We start from the raw sequence: 27,857 nt of genomic DNA on the forward strand, positions 1-27,857 counted from the left end.
CACCTGTGGGTGAGCATTCAGAATGTCCTTGGCTCTCAGATCACAGCAATTAAAAACAATAGCGCTGTGCTAGGGTGTTATCTTGTTCTCAAACTAAGTCCTAATAATGACCATGCTAGCTATGAAAAAGAAAGGTTTCTAACTGCATGAAGAAAATTAACTCATTTTCTGTCAAACCAGCACAGACAGTAAAAACCACAATCAGTGTATAGAATCAATTGGCTCTTAAGCACAGGGTTTAATTCCCACCAGCAGAACTTGGAGCAATACAAGCACAAGTCAAAAAGCAGAGCTGCAGGATTTAAGTGTCCTAAGGAGAAGAACCAGATTCTCATGAAACACAGCAAGGAAAACAATCCAGGGAAAACCGTCAGCATGCACCATTTCTGGGACTTCTAAGAAGGCCATCGAATAATTTTTTTTAAAGGTTGGATGTTACAGTAAGTAAATCTCTCAGATATGAATATTTTGGGCGGGAGATGAAAGACAGTTGGGAATATATATTTTATATGAAAACACCATTAAATTATCCACTTTACAGAAAAAACTGCTAGCAGCAATTAAAAAAAAATAAAACAAAAAACCAAGAGGCTTTATTTCAAGAAAACCAATTAAGATCATATTATTCAAAAACTTTGTCAAACAAAGTCATTACGAGTTAAGGTCTTCAAAGAGTTTGGACAGGCAGGATCCATTTTCTGAACTTACCACTTAAAACCACAGGAGTATGCGTATGTTTACCATCACATACACATGTATATAAATGGACACAGCTTTGCATTTTGTGTGTACACTTTAAAACAAAACGCACTTAACAAAATGTGGAGCTATACAGACTATACAATTTACACAGCTGGGTGGCATTCCAAACCCAATTATTACCATTTGCTAGAAAACAAACTTTTACTTTGTACAAGACTTTGACATGAGTAAGTTTACCCCTCACTCAGGAGGCTGAAAGTGAACAATAAGCTAAACAGTCAAAAGACTTTATTTCAACTTGTACAAAAGGCATTAAAAAACCTAAAATACATGCTTTACCAAATATATTACATCATACAAGTCAGTGTTGTGTACTTGATAAATCCAGCTTAACTCCATCCACTTTTAATGGCATATTTAGTCAACATGTAAAACTGACTACACTGGAAAACATTTATTTTAAAATCTATTTCCAAGTGCATTAATCACCTAAAAAAATAAATTGCTCTAGCCAAAAAAAAAAAAAAATACTGAGTGAAATAAGGAGCTCCCATTCAGAAAAACATTCTGTGTTCTGTATAAGCATCATGTGGCATTTAGACTGATTCTCTCAACCAGGCATGGTACCCTAGGCAGTATGAGAGGCATTTTTCTGTCGGCTTGGCAGATGGATTCCTTTTTAGGATGGTTAAATTGTTAGTTGCTCAAAACAAAGTTTAATTTCACAATTGGTGATTTAGCTAGAGATGTCAAAACACATGTGGGAACTGCCAACAAGAAAATACATCACATCTATTGAAGCTCTTTTTGGCCTTATCATGATAATATCAGACACAGAGTAAGGCATGTAGATCATAGCAATTACAAGTCACTCAGAATCCTTTGTGACGGGAAAAACATTTCACCCTCCTCTCTGTATTACCTGACACATATTTTTTCACATGGCTTTTGTTACACATCACACAGAGGTGTGCACTGGTGTGGCTGAATGGGAAGGGGATGAACCTCTATCGGAGGAGGAAGAAATAGATCGTGTAGCAGCTTCCCGCTGCAAATCTTCAACCTTCTTCTGAAGCTCTGTCCGGATGGCGAGCAGCTCTTTAAGATTTTGATGGATTGGAACCTGCCAGGTGAAGAAAGAAAAGGCTTACTTTGACTCTCATGCTGAGTTATTATCTCTTCTCAAGCAATGCTTCCACTGTTTCCTTCAGTAACACAATGAATCCAACATCTATGAATTTCAGTACATCAACATTTAGGGAAAGTGGTTTTTTTAGTAATTTGAAATGAAACATTTCAGCAAACTGTCCCTTTCTGACACCACAGTTGGCAGGAAACCTATTGAAAAGACTATCAGCAAATGGTCTTGATGGGATGCCAAACATATTCCAATAAATATACCTGTATACCTTTTCAATACCACTTTCAGTTGAACTTAAAATGCCTTTCCCAGGAACTTCCCCTGCCTGCTGGGACAGAACTGATTTTGTAAAGAGAGCAGAGTTCACAAAGCTGGCTCCATACAGAGCATCTTGTTACTCTTCTAACCAGGCATCTTTCCAAGAGTCTGACCCCTTCCAGCTTGTCAGGGAGAAAAGTGCAGCAGCCAAGTGAACTGTGCTTGTAATGGACCTCCCAGAGCCACACTCTGATAAACCTTTTGTAGAAGTGGATCAGGTTTCTGACTCTACACCTGACAGTGCCCGAAAAGCATCAGAGATGCACCTCTCCGCATCAGATGTCTCTGCATTTTTCACACTCACCTGGAACACTCAACTATGTCATAGCCAAAGGAAGACACAAGCCATACTGATTTTTGCAGCTGGATCTGGTATCTCAGACAAGCACAAAGAGAATTCCCCTTCTTCCAAATGCCACAGAAAGGCCAAAAAAGTTGGACCATAAATTGCTTTTAATTTATTTTATCCAGTATAAACTCTAATTGTTTACAGCTTTTGCACAGAGCAAGATAGGAAAACAATTTAACTGGGCTGGCAAAACAATCACGGGGAAATGCAGTGATGGGAAACTTCTGGATTGCTGGATGTTGTAAGTAATTTGTACCCTGGGATTCCAGAATGCCAGGCTATGGGGAACTGCATTCACTCACCATTGCGTCCTACTGCTTAAAAGTGATTACAAGGCGAGGATGCACACCTGAGCACGACATTCTCACAGGGTGCTATGTGAAAAATGTATCAAAAACTGGAAAGGATTTATCTTCTTGCCATCAACACACAACTCAGTCACCATTTAGAGTTTTGTGAATTCAGGCTTTAAAAAAAAATCATCAAAAATCCATGCATTTGATTTTGACATTTTCAAAATCTAACACTCATGTTTCTGAAACAGGAAAATACCATTTCATTTCTAACTTGACTTCTAACTTAATAAAATAGTATCAGTCTGGTTTAGGTCAACATCTTTTTGGCCATATACTTTTTTCTTGTTTGTGGCTTAGCCCATGAACAGAAGCTTCAGTGTATTCACAAAGTGCTGCTCCCAGTACCCTGGGAGTCATCAATTCATCCAGCATGCCATCTACAGCAATTTTAAAAGCATAACTTTTTGAGTCTTCAGCAGAACAATTGCTGCTCACCACCAGGCTCCCAATAAACCCAGAGTCCTGTCTTTGCTATGCAATTAATTCCTTCTCTTCCTGCAATTTTCTCCTGCATCCACAATACAAATTCTTCAGCACATGAGGCTACAAGCCTACAGACAGCAGCCTCCTTCACTAATCAAACACAAAGCACACCCCCCAGAAAACAAATCGCGTTTTTCTGAGGTGGTCTAGGGAAAATGTATACGCCTAAAACCATGGCAAAAATGAGGTTGGTGATGAATTTTGTCCAAGATCCTGTAATACACACTACAGAAAATTCACATTTCAATTAGTGCCCCCTTTCCACCTTTTTTTTTTCCTTTCCTCAAGTAAAAGATTCCTTCCTCATACACTCCCACTTCAGATTTCTCCTCTATGAAGACATTTTCCTAGAACACTTAGGTCTGTAACAGAGCGATTTACCATTGGTACCATTAGTCACGCAAGCCCTGGGGCACGGGAGATTTTTACACCTGATTTCTGCACAGCTTCATCATGATTCAGCTTAACAGGCCAATTTCTCTTAGACATCTTTCACGTGGGCATTAGCCAGTGTGTTCCACTGCACGGTGCTCAAACACTCCTAAAAGGCAATTCCATACAACTGGCTTTTGGGGAAAGCACTACAAATCCTTTCAGGATCCGCTGCAGAACTTGGCTTGCCATGTAAAGTGCTTCAAGGAGAAGTGTGGCTGCACAGCTCGAGCCTTCCTCAGCATTCCCCCAGAACACAATTCAACACGTGCTTAAACTTTGACACGAAGTGCTGTTCTCCCCACGCATCCATCTCAAAGAACAGGACTATCTTTAAATAAATTAGCTAAACAACAATAATGACATTTTCAAAGTCTGCTTATATTGAAGTCACACAAAAAAACTCTACAACATTAAGGTTGCAAAATTACGCCCCCAAAAGAGGTGTCAGAATGAAGATTGCATCTCCAAACTTAATTCGGCCTTCTTGTACATCTGTATAAAATAGTTGGCTAAATAAAAAATACTAGCTTCCCCCTTGTATTAACCGTTTATTCAGCACACAGTTTGATGCTACTCAATTACTGAGCAGTTATTCAATATTTAGTTTTCTTTGCAGTGTCTGACCCCATCCCTTATTCATTCTTCTGTACTTAAAATGCTTAAGTTTCCTTTTCTGTACTTTCATCTCCTGTCAAGAAACAGATTTATTTCTGCAGCACCCTAATGAGGTATGGGAGCACTAACACTCCACTTTTACAGACAAGGATCTGAAGCAAGCACCTCCTCATTTTGCATACCTTGGATTTCAAATTGGTTTAACAGATAAGTTCAGAATTCTGCAATTTGGCCTTGTGGGTATCAAGCAGGACTCCCAGTAAATAAGGAGCATGCACATGTGACAATTGTGCTCCAGTTATCCCCCTTACAACAGAGGAATCTTGTGGTAAAGGCAGGAGAAACTTCATTTCTCCAGAGCAGCAACCTGCTCCCTCACACATGGGGCAATTCTTCTTTATCTCCAGCCAGGCCCCCTCCAGCCTAATTCTCAGATTGTATTCCATGGGTTGAACAGAAAGCAAAGACCTCCAGCTCCTGGAGCATTATTCACTCAGTTCCTATTTCCAGTTCGTCACAACTCCCGCAGACTGTGTATCAAATCCATCTCTCAGTCCTTTCACTCTCATCTATTCTCAGTCCTTGAGAACTCGCGGAGATTGTTCCAGCCTCAGGCTTCAAAATTGGATGCATTTCTTCCAGGATATAAGGAGGCACATTTCTGAAACATAATCTCTCTTACTGAAATCTCACATTTGCCCTAGAGATGGAATATTTACAGAAAAACGTACCCTTCCCCCAACAAAGAAGTCTATAATACCAATATTTTCATGTGGGAAAACATTTTTCTTAGTCACATTCTCATAAGCAACTGAGCCTTCTCAGATGAAGTTTTAAAAACCAATTCAGTCAGACATACTCTTGGTTACTCAGTAGAGATCATTAGAGTCTGGTAAAGCTGTAGGCAAGGCAGATTAGGGTCTTATAAAGGAAGAAAAAAATGAGGGTCACCTTTAAAATGTTGGCCATCTCTTAGTAAGTGCATGTTAGATATTAACACTGCAAGACAGTTCTGCATAAACAACACCACACTATTTCATATGGTAGTGTTAACAGGAATGGTTTTCTAATGTCAAGTGTTTCCCAGGAAAAGATCCTTGTTGTTTGCCATCTAACTCAGCATCATTGATGTAAAACAATGAAGTCCAAAATGAGATTTCACACACTAAACTTCTGATAGGTACTTTAATTTCTTGAAATAACATGCCGAATTCAGTCTGGAGAAATCTTTTGCTCTTTCTGAGTGCTTTCCAGCAGCTGACAGTAACTCATTTATTGACAAAGGTCCATGTTAGAATTATATACTCGTGTTAAGAAAAGGGCAGTAGAGGCAGCTGAAAGATAAAAAAAGTATTAAACAAGTTCTTATACAAACATCTGAAAAGCAGCACACCATTAAGAGCTGCTTTTCCCCTGATGTCTTAAATTCTTCTAATATAACTTCACCTTTTTGAGAAAAGTAGCAAATATAAATGTGAAAAAAATGAAAAGAGAGACAATGGTGCTAGAGGGGAAAAAGGGAGAAAATGCCAAAAACTAAGCCTCAATCTCAAGTCACATGTATTTTTTTTAATGAAACTGTTAAGACAACGAAATAGAACTGAAATTATGTGGCTTCCTACTATCTTGGAAGGAGGAGAAAGAGGATGAAGCATGTTCAAAGCCTTGAAAAGAATGAAAGAAAAATAAGCTTATTTCATTTCCATGTTTCCTAAAGACTTGTTGCTGCCAGTGTTTTCTCATACCATCCTGTGCAAATTCTTACAGACAACTATCTCCATTTTTGTCACTCCACACCATTATATTCCAGCATGCGATTCCTCTCTCAAATAAAGCTCCTTTCAGCAAGGAATAGGTCCAACAACCTTCACAATGACAACTGTAATGGCTTGCTGTGAACGAAGTTCTCTTTTCCTTTGCCACTGTTTAGAATAAAAGGAAGTTAAGAGTGACAGATTCTGTAAGGAACAAGAAGTTTGGAGATGGTTGTTTATGAAAAGATCTTGTTACCACTTTAACCCTAGAAGTGTATACTTGCAGAGCACAAGTAGTGTCTCCTTGGCAAGCTGTTATTACAGTCTTCTTAAGAAATCATATAATTGATTTGACTGAGATGAATTTATCAGGAGTCTGACAGCAGATGTACTGTTTCCTACTCTCTCATCCTGCCTCTTAAGAGTGGAAGCTCAAAAGACAACTCTGGACCCACCATCCCGTCGCACTCAAGTTATTTTTTGCTGCTGTGCTCCAGTGTATCGATACAGATTTTCAGAAGAGTGTGCATCCTTCCCTTTGTGGCACCAGCTTCCTCGCACGTTGCCGCAGCGATGCTGCTAAGCAACAGGCAGCCCCTGCAGCCAGGTCCCAGCATTTCTGCCCCTACTCCAAGGGAAATCAAGGACCCGCTTCTGCAGCACGAGAGGAGCCCACTGGAAAACTGGCTGGGCCATTGCTCAGTAGGTCCTCAGGATGTTTTACACACGGTATTCAAACTACTACCTCAATGTGCTGAAAACCAATAAATTTAATTTCTGTTATTAAAAAAAATACTCCAGTAAAAAATAAACTAGAAACATGAAGGCGAATATGCAAGATTTTAACAGATTTTGGTGGGCTAATCTCATTAAAAAATTATGTCATATGACTATTTATAAGACATAAGATTAGATTTATCTAATCACATAAAATTTACGAAAACCAGATTAGATGTTGATCAATCCAAAACAAAGCTGGCACTTACATCTATACAGCCAGCAATACAACCCAAGCAGCCACAAGAGTAAGGAGTCTGCCAGCAACACTAAGCAGTGGACCCTTGGGAAGTCTGACCTTCCCCTCGGCATTAACCAAAAACCTGGCGCTGTAAAAGCTGGAGAAGAATTTACCTGCAACACCTCAAGAAGATGTTTTAGTGGTTTTTGTTTGTTTCCTTTTAATTGCTACTGTAATATTGACTCAGAAACTAAGAACAATATGACTGAGACTGCATGTTGTTCCCTTCTCCCCTCCATAACCAACTTTTTCCAGCCACTTCCTTAGCACCTTTTTGTTTGGTTTTAAGCTCTCACCAAGTTTTGTAGTCCTTTCCCATTCAAATCCCTATTTTTGTTCCATTACTCCTCTCTGATTGAGTCATGGTTAGGGACTATTTTTTTGGTAAATATTTATTTTTTTAAATCAACTAATCAGGAAGATTTCATTTATTGAAGTTCTCCGTTTTTTCTAGCCTTTCAACAATTCGCATTTTTGCCCATCTCAACATACTTCTAAGTTTCCAGTCCAGCTTTTCTGCATCAACCCATTATTAAACTTAAGATCTGCACCCTCTCCCCAGTCTATCCACTTTCTATATCTACTTTCTGCTCTTGCACTTCTTCCCTGCTACTTGCTTCTTTTCACTTGCCTTCATTATCCATAATATTCCCTGTCTCTCCAGAGAGTTTCTTCTCCCTGGTATGAGCAGCCTCTTTCCTCTCAAAGATCTGATATCATTCTCCCACGGCTACTGATGCCTGCAGTATTTGAAACACACACCACCACCACACAACCCCCCGCCCCGCGCCAACCAATAACAAACAGCAAAACGCTGCGAAATTGGGTGAGCCAAGTAGTCTTCTTCACTCAGATAGAACAATCGTAGGTTCCTGCAAATTAATCGGTTAAAACGCCTGGGGCTTTATTTTCCCAGTTAGCCACCTTTGCTGCCTATTTCATTCAAAAGCAGATACTTTTCCTACACTTCAAAGATAAAGATAAGTAAAGTACCTATTGCCTGTAATGAGCTGAAAAGTACTTAAACCACTGCTAAATAAACATTCTTTATTGCTTCAAATACCACTGATATGAGACCATTTTTTAAACTGAATGATCCACGTGTATATTAAAGACAGAACCTGCTGTACTGTAACTCTCAGAACACACCACTTCAGAGTTATAATCAATTATTCCTGCTGGATGAGGACTTAAGGAAAGATAAAGCTGGTTGTTTTTTTTTTTAGTTATACCCACACAGAAACTATGATTATGCTATACAATATACATAATACAACACATTAAAAAATCTAGACATAAGACAGCTTCATTTCCTAAGAAATTCAAACCTTCCTCTTGACAGAATCACTGCAGTTCACTTTCAGCATTGATTTTCAGGTTTGCATTCCTAAGTAATCCTTCAGGATTCTGGAGTGCTTTTGGATAGCAAAATTTGTCAACACAAGGATAGGTGTAAAAGAAATGATAATAGCTACTCACTTACAGTACGGTCAAGTCTTAATTGGATGGATATCTACTGTGTATTACTGTACTAGCTCAAGGACAGTCATTCACATGAAAATTGTTCAACAGTGAATGCATTTTGTCTTGCCCAGTGAGTATACTTTATCTGTTTTATTTTAGCAACAGGGAAGAAAGGAGACAGAGGAAAATGGTTATTTTAAATTCATTGCTTGTCTTGTCACTTTTTCAAAAACCTACTCTGTGCATTGGAAAGACAACAATATCTTTCACTTCAGCTTTTTGTTCCTCTTTATGAAGAGCTGGAACCCTGACAGACTTGCTTTTGAAACCTAGTTAACAGTATACTCATAGAAAAAGGCAATCTCAAAGGATGAAAACAGCTGTTTTCAATAATAATCAATACTTCCACACTTATTGTAGAGGTATGCTCCTGGGACACCAGGCGAAACCGCCGAGCCTTCGTGGAAAGCAATGACTAGCAAACAGAAATTATGAATCCTATCATGTGGGAACTGGAACAGAGGTTTTTGCAAACAACTGCATAGATTTCGAGACTCAGGAAACTGTACATGCTAGAGCTGATGCCATTGCTTGTTAAAGCCTACAGCCCATTTAGATTTAGACATCTGATAGAGCAATGCTTTGCATGCTTGCTCTTCAAAATAAGTTAGAAACTCTCCCAAATGAAGAATATTTGTACAGTAATAGTTTCTCAGTTTCTGTGCGTGTTCTGACGCTGTGCTTATTACAGGATACCAATCTTTTCTGATCCCCTTAAATAACTACAGACATTTTCAGCACACAGGATAAGCAGTTAGTCTGTATTTTATTCCTTATCAATTGAATGCTGAGAGTTTTATCTGCAGATAAAGTTACCTGCTGTAAAACAGACTCTGGAAATCTTGACTTTGTCACCCAGATAAAGAGAAACTATCAGGTACTGTAAGAAACTTACTTTGTCTCATAAGAAACTCTGCGGTAAGTGCAGGGCTGAAATCTCCTCAGCTAGGGCAACACTCAGCTATCTGATCCACAAGGCAATTCCTTTTCCTGACATCTCTTCTCAGTCAATGAACTCAAATAAGACAGGACTAAAATCTATCTAATTTTCTTGGGACAAGAAGTCAATAATGATGTAACACCTCCAAACTGAAACCAAGGAACATTTTATTTTACTTAAGAATTCGAATGACCTTGTTGAAGCACAGTTTAGCAAAGAGGGAATCTACAAGAAACACCCATGTTTAACCCTGAATTTGCCATGTTATTGACTTCTCAGACACTTAAGCTTTGAACCCTGTGGAAGGAGACTGTGTGTCACCTAATTGCACAGCACCTATTGCAATACAGCTGTAATTCTAAAACAAGGCTCTTGATGCAAATGAACACCATAGAAACCACCAATTCAGCCTTCCACAAAACTTAGATAGAACTGAAGATATATCATTATAAGCAGTCTTTTTTTTACAGAACATAATAACTCTGAACTCTATGTCCTAGTGCAATGACGAATATGATCAGACCTTACTGTATTGTTACGAGTTCTGATGAGAGACAGATATTTGAAGACAGAGCACAACAAAGCAAAAATAAACACTTATCTCCAGTTAGCATTCTGTAATTTTCAAATTTAAAAAAATGAAAGGAAATGTATGGTAATTTCCAATAGAAAAGTCAATGAAGTGCAATGATTAACTTCTCTCAGTCCATTTAAAAATTCAGGCCTCACTGATTAATAAACTGAAATTAGAAAACCTAAAATATTGCCTCAGTCCAAAAACTGCCCTTTTGCTCTTGTCAGTTTCCTCTCCTGTAACATAAAGATGGTTGATAATGGGTATCAAACATCCGTTCTGATTATATTAAAGGACTATTCTTTATCTTCCTTTGAACTCACGTAATTGGGCATTTCTGCTTTATGGTGAGCTCCTAGAAAACAATAAACATTTTGTCATTTCCTAAAGAAGTTTTTGCAGCTGATAAAAGAGAACATGAAGTTGCCTTGAGTTGCTGTTCGTCAGAGAGCTCTTCATTAACATTAAATATTTAACTTTCTCTTATTCTAGTTGAAAAACTAAAGAACCACATTAAAATTTATTCAACAAAACCACCTTTTCTCAGCAGGCTGAGATATCTATTCTTTTAATAAATCGACTGTTTTTTAAAGAAATTTTTCACTGAAGATAAGTGAAGACCTGCTGGGTGTTGCAATAGTGATTGTCTTTTTGCTGTTTCTGAAAGGCTCTGAACGCTACTCAATCAGCTAACAGGGTGTGAAACTAGACAATGCAAATACAGAAGAAAGCAAACTGTATATTGTGATTACAAAGACTGTTATTTACTTGTTTGCATGAGTTTGTGCTTTTGTAATTCGATTGGAAAACACAATCCTGCAAGAAATAACTGTAATTTCTGCAGCAAATTTCTGAATATTTGTCACAAATATCCCATAAATGCAGGCCAGACACAAGAGAAAAGGCGTGATGAATCTTCACAAGACAAAGCTAATGTGGTAGATCTAAAAAGTCAATACAGTTGTATTAGTTCTTCAAGAAAAGAAGGTGGCAGTAAAGTTAAAGCGCTTACCAGGATCATCAAATTTTGTTCCCTCAGGCTGCTGATTTGAGGGGTCTGTTCTCAAAGTCCAGTGAAGATCAGTGATTCAGCAGTGCCAGAGTGCTCCCCAACAGAGAGGCAGCGAGCAGAGCCTGCCACTGAATACGTGACAGTTCTGATACTTTCTCATTATGTCATCTCTTCCCCACCCTCACCTCTTTTGGACTGGGAGGTGTTTTTAGCAAGCCTGCTCGCTTTCAGGGCCTACAGATCTCAATTAACAACAAGTAATAAACTGACATTGCTGTGAGTTGATTATCCTAAAATATGCGTAAACCACACAAACGTTTTTCAGCAAATAGGATAAGGGAAAGATGATATTTTGCTAAAAAGCAGTTGACAATTTTACTTCAAAACCATAAAGATTAAAATACACTTTCTTTCCAAACACATGCTGACACCCAACAGGTACCTAACAGTCATAGGACTACAGCAACTAAAAATACAAGCAGCAAAGGAAACAAGGCAGCTCAGATGAAACATCTCAGTGAGCACGAAAGCAATCCAGACTTTTCCAGGACCTTAAAAAGTATTTCTCATATGCCTGGACTTCTACCAGTGCACTGTCCTTGAAACCTACCTTAGAACACCACCTTTGACAACCGCCTCTGACTTGTGGATGTCTAATAAATTTGACATTCACATCTCATTCTAACTGCTAGAAGATGAAAGCAGCTTTTGAGCAGTCACTTAATACAGGTAATTTATCATAATATGCTTGGGGGTACCTTGGAATGTTACCTCAATAAAGAGATGGCATAGCAGCCTCAGATATATTACAGTTGTGACACAAACTGAATGTTCCTTCTTCAGAACTCTAAGCATGAGAGCATGTAGAGTATCTGTCTGAAGAAATTCAGATTTTTCTGAAGAGCAGACATTACTTATAAGAAAAAAAACTGGATTAATCAATGAGCATGTATATAGGGCATGTTTAATGTTTAGCAAGCCAGCTTGAAACCGTAAAGGTCAATTGAAAACAAGCATGTTTGTGATGAGTTTAGAGACCCTACAAAATGAGTCACTACTTGGTCTGAGATTCTTTCAGGAACTGCTGCTATATTTTCTATCACTGTTGGTAAAAGGTAAAACATTATTAAAAACAAAGGTACACTAAGTCGACAAGAAGGTGAAGACAATAAAAGTATTAAAAAGTGTTACACAGTGTTATAAAAGTAATCTTCTGACAAAAAAGACTGCTAATCTGTTACCTTTCTAAGCCAGTAAAGTGATACTGTAACTCCCTTTTCTACCAGTGAATTTAATGAAAACTTCATTTACCAAGTTTACACATCCCACATCTTCTTTGAGAAAATCACCTTTTTCCTATCAGCTGAAATACGTGCAAGAGATGAGCACTTTTGAAATTAAATGCTGCATTCAACACTATGAAAACTATTATTTTTTTTTTAAATCTCTGTGCTCTTCACTAAAATATAAAAACCACATGAAAGCTCATACCTGAGGCCGCATCCTTGGGTTCCATCGAACATAGTAGTTCACCCATAGCTCCAAATGGTTCAGGCTGGCAACAGGATACAGGACATGGTTTTCATAGTTTACGTAGAAAGGATTTGTGAACTCATCTAACTGGCTGTTTATGTAGGACCACAGCGATACAGTCTTTGTGCTTACCTCCTGATTGGAGAAAAAAAAACAATAATAAATTATGTGGATCGCAAAACCTTGAAATTTGAAGTTAATATCTACATATCAGTAATTTTACCTGTCACATTTACCTTATCTACTAGAAACCTGCAAGCACTTCAAGAACACTTCCAGTAGCTGATCACTAAACACTCTTAAAACTTCAGCAAAACTTTCAAACACTTACTCTGGTCCAAGGTTAGGTGAGAAAGGAGATTCAGGCATGCTGCTTTCAAAGACACTAAGGTATAGTTGAGCGAAAGAAAGCTCTACGGCTCGTAACTTCCAGCAATCGTTAAAGCTACTTAAATATATGGTTACATGCCAACCAACTACAAAAATAAAATTGAATTAGCTTTGCCAAGAAAACCAGTGAAGAGATATACAGTTTGGAAGATCCAAAACAACACCTGTGAAAAATAATTATTCAATTCTCCCACTCACACTATTTGCTCCTATCAATTGGTATTATGTTTTAAAATGCCTATTTTATCTTTATTTGCACTTCTGAAAGTTGTATTATTCTAAATGTAACCAGCATAATCATGGTTAGATCGAAGACTGGAAATCTGAATTTACATCAGATTCATCTTGCAATTTTACACTCTTTCAGTGTTGTAAAGCATGTGTTTCTACTATCACTGTGTCTTAAATTGCATTTCTTTATTGAGAATTGCATCTGACTACTCATTAAGGAAAGAAAGCTGTCTGGGAACCCTGCATTTGTTGAGAACATGTTATTCAGCTCCATCTTGTGGTATTTATATGCAACTTTTTCCTTACAGAAGCGGTAGAGACAAACAAAAAAAAAGCAAAGCTAAATATGGCAAAGAATTGTTACTTACTTTAAAAAAATATGAAGTATTAAAAACAACAAAGCCAAAAGTAAGCAACAGTGTACTTGGAATATTAACAAACAATTTCTTAAATTTTCTTTCCAAACTCAAAGTATTTCATTGAGTCCTAACTTCATTTATTTAGATATTTTACATTTCTGTACTTTTCAACCATAAGTTCCGTCTGATTATGCTGTTAAGTGAACAGCACAAGAAATGCTATTATAATTTGATAATGATTATTTAAAACTGTATATGCTGGCTACAAATATCTGAAAGAGGACTTTCCAGTACCCTCAACCCCCTGAACATATACAATACAATAGTGTATTACGCTATTTACCTCTTTTAACCTCTCTTTTTCACAGTTGCATAAGAATGTCCCAAAGAGACAACTGTAAAGATGATCCAGAATGGTGATCAAAAATAACTCGTTGAATTCAAAGGCTGCAGGAAACTGAAATAAAAGATTGGTAAAATTACTATAAACATTTTTTCTTAAGCAGTGTAGAAAGGAAGAAACTCAAACATAAGAAATAGTCAAAATATTCAGATAAGATTTTTTTTCTTATTTAGTGACCATTTTCAGGAAAATTCCCAATTTCAGTACCTCCCATTGCAATAATAAATTTCACCTGCTTACTTCTTTATAAATACTCATCAAAGACAAACCTTACATTCATTATGCAAGTATACTAGAATACAAAGGTAGAAACATTAGCTAATGTGAAACTGGTGACACAAAGCAATTCATTTTAAGGGGCTCTAAAAGTATTCTATTATAACCCACACCAAACTGTCCCCAACAAATGCTTTGTCTCTCTTGTTACAGGACAATAAATCATTTTGGGGAAAAAAATATATGATGATGACATTGAAGAGTTCTCTTTCCTACTCTAACACTCAATGAATTGGATAATAAAGACTACTGCAAGTACAATGTGCTTAACTTATATTTAAAATGTTTCTTTTAATTTCTAACCAAGTAAGTTACTTTAGTCCATTTCACTCCTTTAATTTACCATCAGCTTTGTACAATAAGCCTTTAATCCCTCTTCTTTTATATTGGAAAATAAATCCTGTACATCTGAAATGAAAGACCTGTTATTCCACTGAGCACCACCAGGTATTTTGTTTGTAAGCAAAAGTTACTCGATACATTCTAGGAAACGGGGTTAGATATTTGCAAATACTCAAAATCTTTAAGATCTATCTTAATCTGTAGTGCTCTAAAAATCATGAAAGAAGAAATGAATGCAAACTGCATGGGTTGCTACCTCTTCAGATGGAAAAGGTCTTTCTTCAATCAAATTTTATGACAGAACTGCATATGGCAACTGCTTGATGTGTCAAAATAACTTTGTGTTCAGTATGACAAGGGTCTCAAACACAGATATGGAATTAAAAACATTTAGAAGAAAAAACAAATAAGAAGACTAAAGGAAAACTTAAGAAGTAGCATTTATCTCATTCCCGTTAAAGAGAATAAGAGACTAATTTTCAGGATAAATTAAACAATTTTTGTCCATTCCCACTAAAGGAGTAAATCTTTACTGAAGTCTAAAATGCAAAGTTACAGGTTCATAAGAATTTCTTGCTAAATTGAGCAATCTCTAGTCAATATTTCAGATCTGAAGAAAGCAGTAGACTGGTTTCTGTCATGTGCCACTGAAGAATACCGAACACCTTGGCATGAGTGACTCGAGAGCTACTTCAAATGAGAAAAAGACACGACAAGCATAGCTAGGAGGAAGAACGCAGCAACTGGGACTGCGGCTGAACCAGCTGATCCAGAAACTCCTCTTCAGTGTCATCTGTGATTTATGAAGGGCAAATGTTTATTCATGTTCAATATAAAGAGATGAATAATACACAATAGGTGTGCTTGTATTAAACGCAGAAAGATCTATGTTTTAAGCAATGTTCTTTTAAAAGAAGACAGATTTGAGTCAAACATTGCAAAAACATTCTCTTTCCAAGACTTCTCGAGCTAAGATATACCAAATTTCAACTGAAAATTTTGAGAAGAGAAATTATCAATATCATGGCTCACAAAATGTATGTGACTCTGCTACAGGTTATGCACTGGGGCTTCCCGCTCAAATCACTGGTTTGTTTTCAATCACCTACCCATTTGTTTTCATAAAACATACAGGAATTATCAAATTATCTTTTTCAGTCACGTTCAAAAGTTATCACTTACAGTACTTTCTTCTCTCTAGGAAATCAAGCCAAAACTCAATTACAATACGATGATGTTAAAAACACAGCTATGATTTTGTAAAAGGATGAATAGAACTTGATAAGCAGGTGCGTCGAACCAAGTCAGGAGAAAATTCAGTAGCTCTCAGACCTCAATCTCCTGCGTCCAGCGCAAAGCAGCAATCAGATACAGAGAGCACAAATAATTTGCAAAGGATCAAAATGATATTTCAAAATAACTTTGAAGACAAAGCCTCTCCTAAAGGGACTCTCTTTAACTGAAAGCACTTAATGAGCCTTGTCACATTTGGGTTCTGTGTTGTGACGGGCCCACAGTAATCAGATGGATGCCGACATGGCTGCTATTCCAATCCAGTGAAGCATATTCAAAATTCCATACATCAGTGGTTGCACTCCAACTAATTTATTAATAAGTGATAGCATTTTATTGAAACTCTGTCTTTGGATACAAGAGTTGAACTGTTGGAGCTGATGTATCAAGACTGTAAAGCTTCTATTACCACTGCTGAAAAATCACTGACCTAAAAATGCTTTCATCTGTAGTTCCAAGCCCATTAGCGTCTGTTTGAAGATTCAGGTGGAAAAATTCCCCAAATGAAAATTTACTTCTTGTCAAATCCACTAATTGTGAGAGAACACATGGGTCATTAAAATCTCCCACTTGGTGCTGCTGGAGTTGTTGGGGGTTTTTGTATAGGAGCTGTTTAAAAAGAAGAATTATCTTGTGCAAAAGTCTGATGATAGATGACACAGAAAATAAACCTGCTTTTTAATCAGCTTTGCGGAATAGTTCTTACGACTGTGGAATCGGACTGAATTGGGTTAACTGAACCCTGGATATCATAACAGAGTACACTACTGCAACTAGTGAGGAATGCACCTCTGGCAAAGGATGATACCTGGTAACAAACGGGGTGCAGCTTTCTACCAATTTTAAACATACCTTCGTCCTATGTGGGCACCGTGCATGAAAGGGAGAACTACTACTTCAGCTGCAATGCTACTTGCTAATTTTAGTTTTGTTTCATTTTTAAGAGGGCATCAGATGACATGTGGCCTTTCCAATTTGACATCTGCTATTCAAAATCATCAGAATTTACTAACAGAGCAGGGAAAACACTTCACCATATGTTTTTTATTAAAATCTGATATGAATGTACTCCTCTCAAGTTCTCTATTACTGTATTTGTGTGTCATGAAGACCATAAAACACAAGGGAAAATATGAGGCTGTTAAGGATTAGGTTTCATTGTCTGGAGGTATCTGGAAATTTGCATCTTAGTGGGAAATTAGAGATTCTCTCACTGTATTAAGTCACCTGTTTTAAGAATGCAATTCTCAAAGCCTGGAAGAGAAAATTTCCTTGCTTTGAGCCCACATCCAAGCCCAAGCCCTTACACCCTCCCACAGTCATTTATTCGAGCTTTGGAACATTTCATATATGTTTACCATAGATTCTAAAGCATGAAACTAGCAATGTTTTATGAGCAAGTGATGTACACAAGGATAGAGTCCTGGTTTTCATAGGCCCCTGTCAAGGTTATCACAATCTTAACATCTATTGTCTAGGTGTTGAAGTTGACTAAAAAATAAAAATAAGTGGGCAAAAACTGTCCAAGAATGTTTTCAATTTTTTGCCCTGCTGTAACATTAATGATTTTTCAATGCTGCTGCTGTTCCTGAATTTCCGAACAGTTTCTGGTCCAGGTTTTGAACACATGTGGCACCAGCAGAATGTTTCACAGACTCCTCCTTGCCTCAAATCCTCTTTTTTTTTTGAACTAGACGGAACTAAACTGTTTATAGCAAGAAATAGGAGGCAGCAAGACAGATCACAAAAATAGAAGAAGCTGCTCTCAATTAAGGATCTCCCCAGAGGACTTTTGTTCCTACCAGGTCTTCAGAACTGCTTCTCTTTGCTATTGTCATTAGCTGTCCTCTGAGAGAGGGGCAAAAGGTTGCATTTATTTTCTCCAGCCATACTAAACAGCACATTAATGCTGAAATACAGATAGACAGAAAGTCTTCAAGGGACTCTGGACAAGTATTAGAAGTTATGGAAACTATGATGCAAGTTTTTAAGAACCATGTTCAGAACAAGAAGACTAAGGTAAGAGATCTGGAAATGCTAACTTCATATGGAACCAGACAGTTACTCTCCTCTCTTCAAAACAGATCAGATACTATGTAGACTTCATTCAGTATAATAGCTTTCACCATAAAAGCCCAGATCTCCGTTAGGCTTCAAGAAGAAAAAAAAAGAAAAAGAAAAAAAGGAGTCAAGCACTTCTAATTTACTTGAAAATAAAGCCTTCATGTGAACAACCTACTTCAGTAACCTCATTAAAGAACAGCAATATAAAAGCTCAGAAAAATTGATGCTCATGGAGGTACAAATAAGCAAAATGAAGGCTAAAGCCGTTCTATAATTTCACATATTCCAAAAAAAACCCGAGAACTTTGATATTTTGATATCTTAAATATCACTGGTTTCAAAGATCTCCCAATTCTGAGGTAAAAACAGTGTTGGAAGTAAGAAAATTTATCTGAGAATAGGCTTGTATGTTAGAAACGCTGTCCCATATGCATAGTGATGCCAACATTATCTTACATTTCACATTCAAAACATATATAGAAGAACCGTCTCCTCCCCTCCATTAAAAAATCAGCCTGGATTTTTGCTGTTTCTTAAGGACAATATATATCCATACAAACATTTACTCCACCAGTGCATATGCAATATAAATAATTTATCTCATCAATAATCCTCATTTACATAATCAGAGGATCCTTTTAAAGCCTATTTTAAACAAAAAGGACTCCTAGTATTTTGGGTTCAAGTCAATACTTCCACTGTAGCTCTTTGTACCTTACTAAGAGCAAAAAGCTTCCCTATGTTCGCATGGTGCAGCCATAGCACGACCAGCTTCAGGAAAACACGCTACTGCTCTGCAAAGGAATGTGTTCTCCTATATGAATTACATTTCCAAGGTAAAGACTGAGACCTCATAGAAATACATTTTTAAGCATTTTACCTGCTTTGTCATTTGCCAAACACAGTCGATGAACTGAAGGAAGATGGGAGATCTGTCTGCATCAGCATGATCGTCATCTCCATGTCCTACTCGCTGAAAGTCAAAACAAGTTTTGCGTTTCAGTCTATCGTATTTGCAGTACCATCACAACACTTCAAAGCTGAGTAACTCTTAAATATGTTCCAATGGTGAACAAGACAAGCAAATCTTCCATAATGCTAACCTGTATTTTTCAGCTACTAAAATGCATCCCAATATTTATTTATGGACATGCCTTTGCTACTGAGTAGAGCTGGAAAGACACGTGGTCAAAGCTGTGCCAGTTGTTTCCCCATCTTTCACTGCACAGACACTTATTTCTATTATACCAACAGGTCAAACTGGTAGGTATTTACTAAGACTGTACTGAAACAACAGTTATTCCATATTCACCTGCCATAACTACATGTGATTTCTCCTAAACCATCTTAGAGCCAGAGCCCACAAAATGTCATAATAATTTATGTCCTAATTCCCCACTAGCCCATGTGTTAAATTAACACTTCATCCTTAAACTGGACTAATGGCTCCAGCAATTTTACCTTCTAGACACTTTGTTTTCCTTGTTTCTCCATTCATAAGATTGCTAAAGATGAAGCAATGTGTTACAAGCTCTCTTACTCATAAAAAACCGTGATTTTTTAAACTATTATGTTGAAGCCACTTAATTCTTATTTACATTATATTATACCTCACATACAGATTTCCTGTTAAAAATGAACAGGTCACAATTCTCTGACACACTCACACCATTAGAAGAAGGACACCAGAGATGATAACTAAAATGCAGCAGAGTACAGTGATAAAACATGCTATTCAAAAGAAAAGCCCTGCAGGTGACAAAGTGCACATTAAATCTTTCAGCTTACCATTGCAAATCGGTGTCCAAAACTTATCCATTCTTTTTCTATAAGAATTTCAAACCCCTTGATAGTTCTGTAATAGCTGTCCAGCATAAGCATAGCCAGCGCGGTAAGCTGTGCAGTTCGATCCCAGCCATCGCTGCAATGTACCACTACAGATGTTTTACCAGATTCAATTTTATCCGCAATTCTTACTGCTCCAGCAAGAAGCATCTTTAATAAACAAAAGTAAACATGCATATGAAATAGTAACCAAAACACTATAAAAAAGTTATAATTTTTATACTCCTAAGGTTAATATACTTTAAAATTTAAGATTAATTACGTAATCATCTGGACAACATTGTTTTAAATCGGAGCTCTCCAAATAGTGGTATGCATACTCCTAGGGGTACAAAAACTGTGTGCAGTCTGTTGTTCAGGAGGGAATTCTTACCAGCTCTCCTTTATTTGTAGCATGTAGCCAAAGAAACTGGGAATCCTTCCCTAAATTTAATCTGAAATTCTGTATCATTACGAAAAGACACATTAGCCTATTAAAAAAACTGAAGGTTCGATGTTTTTAAAGTTCATTTTCACAGTAAACAATCACTCTTTCTTCCCCAGCTTTCAGTTCTCAACTACTAAGTTTAAAGAAAGGGACAAACTATCCAGCTAATCTGAATAAAAATACAATCCAAACAAACCCAGCGCTGCCTCGCTGAGAGCCTGTGCTGAGCTGTTGGTGCATGAAGTCCACATTGTATCGAAGCCATGAGCAGTGTGGATTCAAAAGCGTGCTGGAGAGCCAAGGATGGAGATGGCACAGGGCTCAGATCACCTGCGTGAATTTGCTATTCTTCCTCACAAAAATACCCTCTCTTGTTCTCTTCTGCTGCTCTGCAGTTTCTTAAAATCTTGAATAATCTGTCTCCTGTGAAGATTTGTCTCTGTAACACGACCTATCATGACACTGAAAAATATGTGAAAAAAGCCAACCACTAGAACAGGACAACAGAGAAATTCCTATTCTGCATTCCAACATCAGAAAGTGGAATCTTGCAAAATAATTGCGTTTTTCCCTTCCCAGGCATATGAAAACATCTTCTGGGAAGCAGGAAAGACAGCATCCCCTGCAGAAGCTGTTCACAAGATCAGTCTTCAAAGCCATTTCAAGAACCACGCTTTAGAGACAATTTTCATTGATTATCTTTCACTGATCATATCTTTTATGGTAAAACTGAAGGATGCCAGGATGGAAATATCAGGGAACCACACAAATGCATCTATGGGAGAACAGAACTTATGGTCTGAACTAGTTAATTGTCAATTACTTCAGTTACAAAGCTCTATTGTACTAAAAAAGTGCAAATATTAAAAGTTTGGTCTTCAATAAAGGCAGAAAACTAATCTATATAACATACAGGTATGCGATAGTTTGCCCTAAATTGTCCTTAAGAGAACACAGATGTCTCTGAAAGATAACAGACAAAAATAAAAGGATGTAAGAGATATAGGCAATAAGCAGAGAATGGGAAACAGAAACCAGAGTTCCTATTAATTCAGTAAATATCTGTGGAGTAGGTGAAGCATCTTACTCTACTTTGGACAAAATCCTTTAGAAAACAGTTTCCTCCACAAACTATTATTATTATTCTTTATAGATGTTTCAAAACTCAGCAACCATCACAATACTTCAGTTAAAGCTCCTAATGAATAGCTGGCTTTGGATTGGTTTAGAAAATGAGAATGGTTTAAAATTAATAGCACAAGACAGAAAGTACCCTGGAGGGCATAAGGAAACATCCTGCATGTGCAAAAAGCACTAAATGACTCTACTCCTGCATTACTACTGCCTCTACACAAACACACAGATGCTACTGGTGCCTCCCCAGACACTCCTGGACCAGATTCAAGGTGCTGTGGGTGCCCAGCACTAGCAAGGTGAACTTCCAGTAATGCATCGCATTAAACTGGGACACAGACACACTGATCTGAGCCCAGAAAACAGAAGATATGTTAAAGTAAAGCTGTGGATTTCTTGATTGCTATTACAACTCAAATCAAACAGGAAGGCAAGCAATTCTTGGATAAATGCACAAGGAGATGCTATCAACACCGTTAACACACTAATGTCAGCTTCTAAGAAATCAGACTGCAGTTTGTGCCATCAACACCATAACGTGAAGTATCACTTACGGGACAGATTCGTGAAGAGTGTTATATGTGTCAACTCTTTAAAATAATTTAAGTGAAATTTCAAATTGTTATGGTATTGTCATCTGAGCAGCAGTGGTGTCGAGGTCCATTCCTGCCACCACCTGAGCCTTAGAAAGGTGATAAGAGAAGGTTTCCAGATACTCAATTCTCAAAGCTGTTTGAAATAGTACAACTTCAAGAGAACGTGAAAATTAAACTGTTCCCAAAAGATCATTAAATTTGTTTAATTCTTAAGTATTTGCTCCCTCTACTGGTTCTCCTGCAGCAGTTAGCAAGCACCAGTTAATAGAAGAGTAAAACTAATGAACAGTCCCAAATACGTTTTGCATGAGTGACATTTGAGCCAGTTGCTAATAACACAAATTCCACTCCATTCATATTCATCATAAACAGGGGAATGAATGTGGTAATGAAATAATCTATTCTAAAAGCCTTTCAGAGGTTAGTGAAACAGACTGTAAAACTGAGAATGGTAGTGATTTATTTTAATGTTATGTTAAATAATAGAGCAGATTATAACCCAGTAGAGCACTGACTATAAACAACCCATGAAAATGTAGGTGCCTGACAACACATGGACACTAACATTGCATTGAAGGAGGGAAGGATGAGAAAGACTGCAGAATTCACAGTCAAGTCCTTTTGGCAGTTGTTCAAATATTATCTGAAGTTCCCAGGGCATTCTTCCAAAAAGCAAGGATAACCCTGGACTGCTCACAAATATTCCCTCTCAATAAAATAAAACATTGTCCAACACTAAATATGATACTGTGCTATTAGGAATTAACTCATTACCTACCATACATAAAACTGGAAATACAAAGCTATTACGGAATGTTTAAAATGCTATGTTCTAAGTGACCATTAAAAATAAAGCTTTTTTACATAATTATCCTGATCAAAGCAACACACTTGAATCTAGACATGATTTTAGTAATATTTTCAGAAATGCAAGTTAAAAACATGGTTTAAAAAAAAAAATTGATATTTCACATCAAAAGTATTTTACCCTTATATATTCCAGCCAATGTGTGGAGTCCACATTTGATAACCACCGAGTCTCATCAATAGTAGGATAAACTATTTCTTTAAGTTTACGCAGGGATTCTCTCATTACATGTATATTATGAATTTCCAGAAAGACCAGCTCTGCATTTGGGTAGGCACTTTCACTTTCATATCCTCCACCTTTTGCCTGTCATTCAAAAAGCAAAAACAGATAAAGCAAAGAACATGTACAGGACTTCAGTATAAGGCTGAGAGAGTCACATTTCAGGATTTTCTGAGATAAAGGATTATTTTAATACTCATAACAATGTATTTTGGCTTTTGTTTTCCTAAGAAGCATTAGGGTATTTATTTTAGGCTACACTTGATAATACAGCGATACACCTTCCTCTTTTTACTACTGAAACCTTTGGTCTTCTGTGGGCTTTATTGCATCATTTCTCAGCTGTGTCTTCATGCTGCCTTCAATTCCTGCTGGGCTTTCCAGAATGCTACAAGCAACTTACCTACCTTCCTGCGTCCTTTTTAGAGAGCCTTTTAAATCACTTTTCAACACCAAGTTCTCCTCATCCTCATCTCTTACTCAATTTTCAGCCTTCTAATAAAGATAGCACTGCTAATGCTGGTTATGTTACCAACCTACCTTGTTTGTATCTGCAACACTATTCTGTCTGGCATCAAAGATGATAAGTTTATGTGACTGAGCATTGGCATCCATAATTGTCTGCAAATATTTTTCATCTTCTTTGCAACGTTTATCATTTGGGCCTACTGATGGCTGACTGCATCGAGTTATTGTTGCTTGGCTCTCAGGATGAATCCAGGATAAGACCTGGAATAAAATAAAATCATTTTAGTTTGCTATACTAATATAGAAGCAGCAGACCAGAGTGAAATTAGACAGTCACACTGACTACATGGCATAATTTCCCAGCGAATCAGAAACGCAAATTTATGGACAAACTGATGCAAACTGATATTGACAGCACACTAGTACTGCTTATCCCAAATATGAGCTTGAAATACAAAGTGATTCTAAACATCTTAGATTTTATTGCTAATAAAAACTAAGCCTGCTACTCCATCTTACTAATTAGGGGGGAAAAAAAAAGAACAATAGAGGAAGAAAAGCTGCTTCCACATGGAAGTCTATGGACCTGCACGCTACCTTGCTAAGCAGATCTATAGCATGAAAATTGTCACCTTGTAACATAGGGGTTCTTATGCTACCTGCAAAATTTGTCTGTTCTCAGAAAAACCCCACCACTGGCTGTAACACATTCCACACCAAATCAGAACACAAGCTAGTATGTGAATTAGCATCAGATATTACTGTGGCCTAGAAGTGTTAACTCTAAACAAAAATTATTACTGGCACAATAATCACATTTGAGCTACTCTCTTCAGCTCTAAACCCATCAAGCCTAATTCTTCTTTCTTTGCTCTCCACTTTTAGGAAGGAAGCCAGCCCACTGCTATTTAAAAAAAAACAAAGTCTAAAAGAACTCTGATAATTTCTTATAAGCTACAAATTTGTAGAGCACTTATATCTCCTTGTAGAAGTTTCACTTACTGGAACTCTGCCTTTTGCTCTAAAAGCTGCCACTTTTGAGAGGTCATCATCCTTTACGCTGGTTGGCACAACAAGAACAGCAGGATATGTATCACAAAGCTCATAAGAGCTGTTAATTTTGGATATTTTCCAACTCTCATTGGGCAAGCCCTGTACGAAAGCAAAACGTGTGTATTTTTCAGGTTAGACCTTTATATATCTCAGTTTGGGGCAATGAAAAATTTTATGTGCTACCTACTCTAAAAAAAACATGTCTACATTTTTCTTTTAAATATGCGATAAACTTTAGGTCTTCATATTAAGTCATAAAACAAAACATTGAAAGTCTTTCCTATTTATTATTTTTAAAACTGATATGCAGGATAACCATTCAAAGAGACTGCTCACTCAGATAAAAAGTCATCGTATAGTGAAATAGAAATACTTTTGCAACTAGGAAACTGTAGGATTACCATGGCAAACAACATTGACTTTTCTGTTTAATATTGCTTATTCAAAATCAAATTTTTATAAAGTCTACATTTTCTAGAAACAGCACTTGGAAAATGTGGATTTAAGAATGCATCTTAAGACAGACCAACTTGACTCTCAAAGTCAGGACACTTGCATTTTATTATCTAAACATGCGATCTAGATAGACTCTGTAGCTTGAGCTGAAAATTTTGGGTTTTCTTGAATATTTTTTTCTTGTTTTAATGGCTCTGGGGGAGATGGAGAAAAACATAATACACAAAGCACTTATATAACTTACCTGCCTCTTATATTCTGCAATTGGATCATACACTTTCCAGCCATTAACAGCAAACTTTTCTTTATAGCTGAATGCAAAAAGCGGCTAAAGAAAACACAGCAAAGGCATAAATTACTGTCTGATGGGCTGTATGCACGATAGTTTCCAGAACAGTAAACTTTATAATATTTTAAATGTAACACTTCTAAAACTCTTTAACAGCAGACATGAAAGCTTCAGTCAAAACTGGACAACACTGTGCTACATAGAAAATGAAAGACAGTTTCCTCCTCCAAGTACATGCTATATAATTGACAAAATCAAGATAGGAAACAGAGAGAGTAGAAGTTACGTGTCTGTGATCCTACAACACATCAGTGGCAAAGCCAGGATGAGAAAATTGGTCTCCTACTTCCCAATCAATTACTTACCCACAGAAGCAAATTAAGTAGCATTCTGCAGCTAAGTAATAATAAGACTAATTGCACCTATTTCTTGTTTAGGGCAGAACTTCTAGACCGAATTATCTACTGCAGAAAATAAGAGTCGATACATACGTATTTTTAATCAGCAACATTAGGCAAATCTAGATCTCAAGGGTTATGTACAAATAAACTAACTTCAGCGATAGCAGGACAGAGTATAATGTTTTATAAATTAATGCAAAAAGGAAACTGGGTCAGAGTAGCTTGCCCGTTCTGGAACAGATTTTAAGAATCAACATTTCAATGTTTGTTATACAACCCTTGTACTTCCCCACCTACACTTTCCAAAAAGAAAAGAGCCAGTGACAGTCTCCTCTACATCTTAAGACTTACCAGCCCATTAGATACAGGAAATGCACGTGTTACCAGGTTTTCAAAAATTTCCAGTCTGTTCTGCTCTTCCTGTTTATAGGCCAGCCGCAAATTTCTCATATCCTGTCAAAAATAAGTTACAATATTTCACTTTATGATGAATTAAAACAAAACAAACAGTTGTAAGAAATTTGATTAAAGGCATATTTGTAGCACTAAGTCACATATCTAACCCACATTAGAACAGAGTTCTGTAAGTGTTCGTATTGCATGACTAGGATTGACATTTGAGCTGTAGATATCATAAAAATAGTCCTTTGAATTAACTGTTGGGACAAAAGGCAGAAGTGCTTGAGACTGCAAGTATCATAAGAGGAATTGAAATACATTATCTAAATGAAGCTGGGTTCAAATACAGGGAACTGAGCAGACAGCAAACAGCACACGTGCATGCAGATTCCTCTTACAGAAAAAATGAAATTAAAATAATACGAATAAATATCTATCACACCATACCTTGCAAACTATTTCTATACCACACGAGTTCTCTCCATGGCTCTGTACTCCAATTTTTTCAACTCTACTTATGACTCCAAGGGGAACATCAACAACAAAAGGTGGATCCTGAAATTTGTGTATAAAACAAATGAATTTTGTTACATTAAGAAGAACATAAACTAAAATTATTCATGTATGTTTCATTAGAGTCAACTATTATATAATTCCTGTTTAACAGACTGCTGTGGAACATTACGCTTCACTTACACCAAATTTGTCACTTTCTGAAATCTACTTCAGTAAATTCCTACCTGAAACAATATGCAGACAGACAGTGAAGTCTTACCCTTTCAACACTTTTGATATACATTCTGAAGTCCGTCACTGTTAGCGTACCACTGACTGCTCCCATAAATGGACAGATATACATAACATCTTTAGCTGGAAAACAGACCAATTAAAGCTTTGTTTTACTATTACAGACATTTGTTCCATAAAAATCTATTTCTATTTAAAAACAGCCATATTGTTGCAGTTCGGTAAGATTTTGACGCTAAACCTCTACAGAAAAGCCTGCTTTTCTAATACTGCCAGGACTGAAAGAGCCATCTGTATCTCAACAATGAAAACAATCAAATTCCCCAGTCCTGCTGCTGCTCAGCAACTATGGAGCAAGCGGGGCTGGGGGCAGCTCAGGGGCTGCAGGAGCACCTGGGGCTGTTTGCAGCTGCGGGGGCTCCGCTCCCTGCCCCAGGATGTAGAGCACCCACCTCACCCCAGACTGCACCCAAACAGGCAATCACTGATGTGCACGCAACTGACCTCCAAGGAAATGCCCATATCTTCATTTTCACTTTTGTTTGAAAGAGTTTGTACTCTTTTCTAGCCAAGCACTGTACTGCTAATGCACAGCTTGCCCTCACAAGCCAAAGAGAAATAACTCCCATTAAGAACTGGAAACCAAGTTGTCCGTAACATCATCTTTATCACAATTTTGAAGCTTTTGAATCTGAGACATAATCCTTGGCACCCTCAAGCAAAAATAAAACTCATACACCTACAAGGAACAAACTAACTCTTGGAAAATAATGATTTATCTATATGGAGCAAGTCATCCTCTGGAACTGATTTCTCCTTCCTACATTTGGATTTAAAAGA

General features: G+C 37.2%; 1 protein-coding gene across 3 annotated transcripts in view; it reads right to left on the minus strand.

Annotated features, from left to right (window-relative positions):
- Positions 1 to 213: 213 nt before the first annotated feature.
- MTMR1 (myotubularin related protein 1) overlaps positions 214 to 27,857 on the minus strand; it is a 36,806-nt gene continuing 9,162 nt past the window's right edge. For 2 of the 3 annotated variants that reach the window (XM_080352843.1, XM_080352844.1), the window contains 12 exons: positions 27,046 to 27,140; positions 26,718 to 26,825; positions 26,223 to 26,324; positions 25,426 to 25,509; positions 24,675 to 24,824; positions 23,745 to 23,933; positions 23,103 to 23,288; positions 19,901 to 20,107; positions 18,993 to 19,085; positions 14,078 to 14,191; positions 12,713 to 12,889; positions 214 to 1,825 (listed from right to left, as the gene is read on the minus strand). In XM_080352843.1, coding sequence (XP_080208969.1) covers positions 1,661 to 1,825; positions 12,713 to 12,889; positions 14,078 to 14,191; positions 18,993 to 19,085; positions 19,901 to 20,107; positions 23,103 to 23,288; positions 23,745 to 23,933; positions 24,675 to 24,824; positions 25,426 to 25,509; positions 26,223 to 26,324; positions 26,718 to 26,825; positions 27,046 to 27,140 — 1,670 coding nt within the window. In that variant the 3' untranslated portion in view covers positions 214 to 1,660. The remainder of the gene's footprint in view (positions 1,826 to 12,712; positions 12,890 to 14,077; positions 14,192 to 18,992; positions 19,086 to 19,900; positions 20,108 to 23,102; positions 23,289 to 23,744; positions 23,934 to 24,674; positions 24,825 to 25,425; positions 25,510 to 26,222; positions 26,325 to 26,717; positions 26,826 to 27,045; positions 27,141 to 27,857) is intronic. The other variant, XM_080352845.1, reaches the window with a different exon arrangement.

The sequence above is a fragment of the Nesoenas mayeri genome (assembly GCF_963082525.1).
Source record: "Nesoenas mayeri genome assembly, chromosome: 13".
Taxonomy (NCBI): Eukaryota; Metazoa; Chordata; class Aves; order Columbiformes; family Columbidae; genus Nesoenas; species Nesoenas mayeri.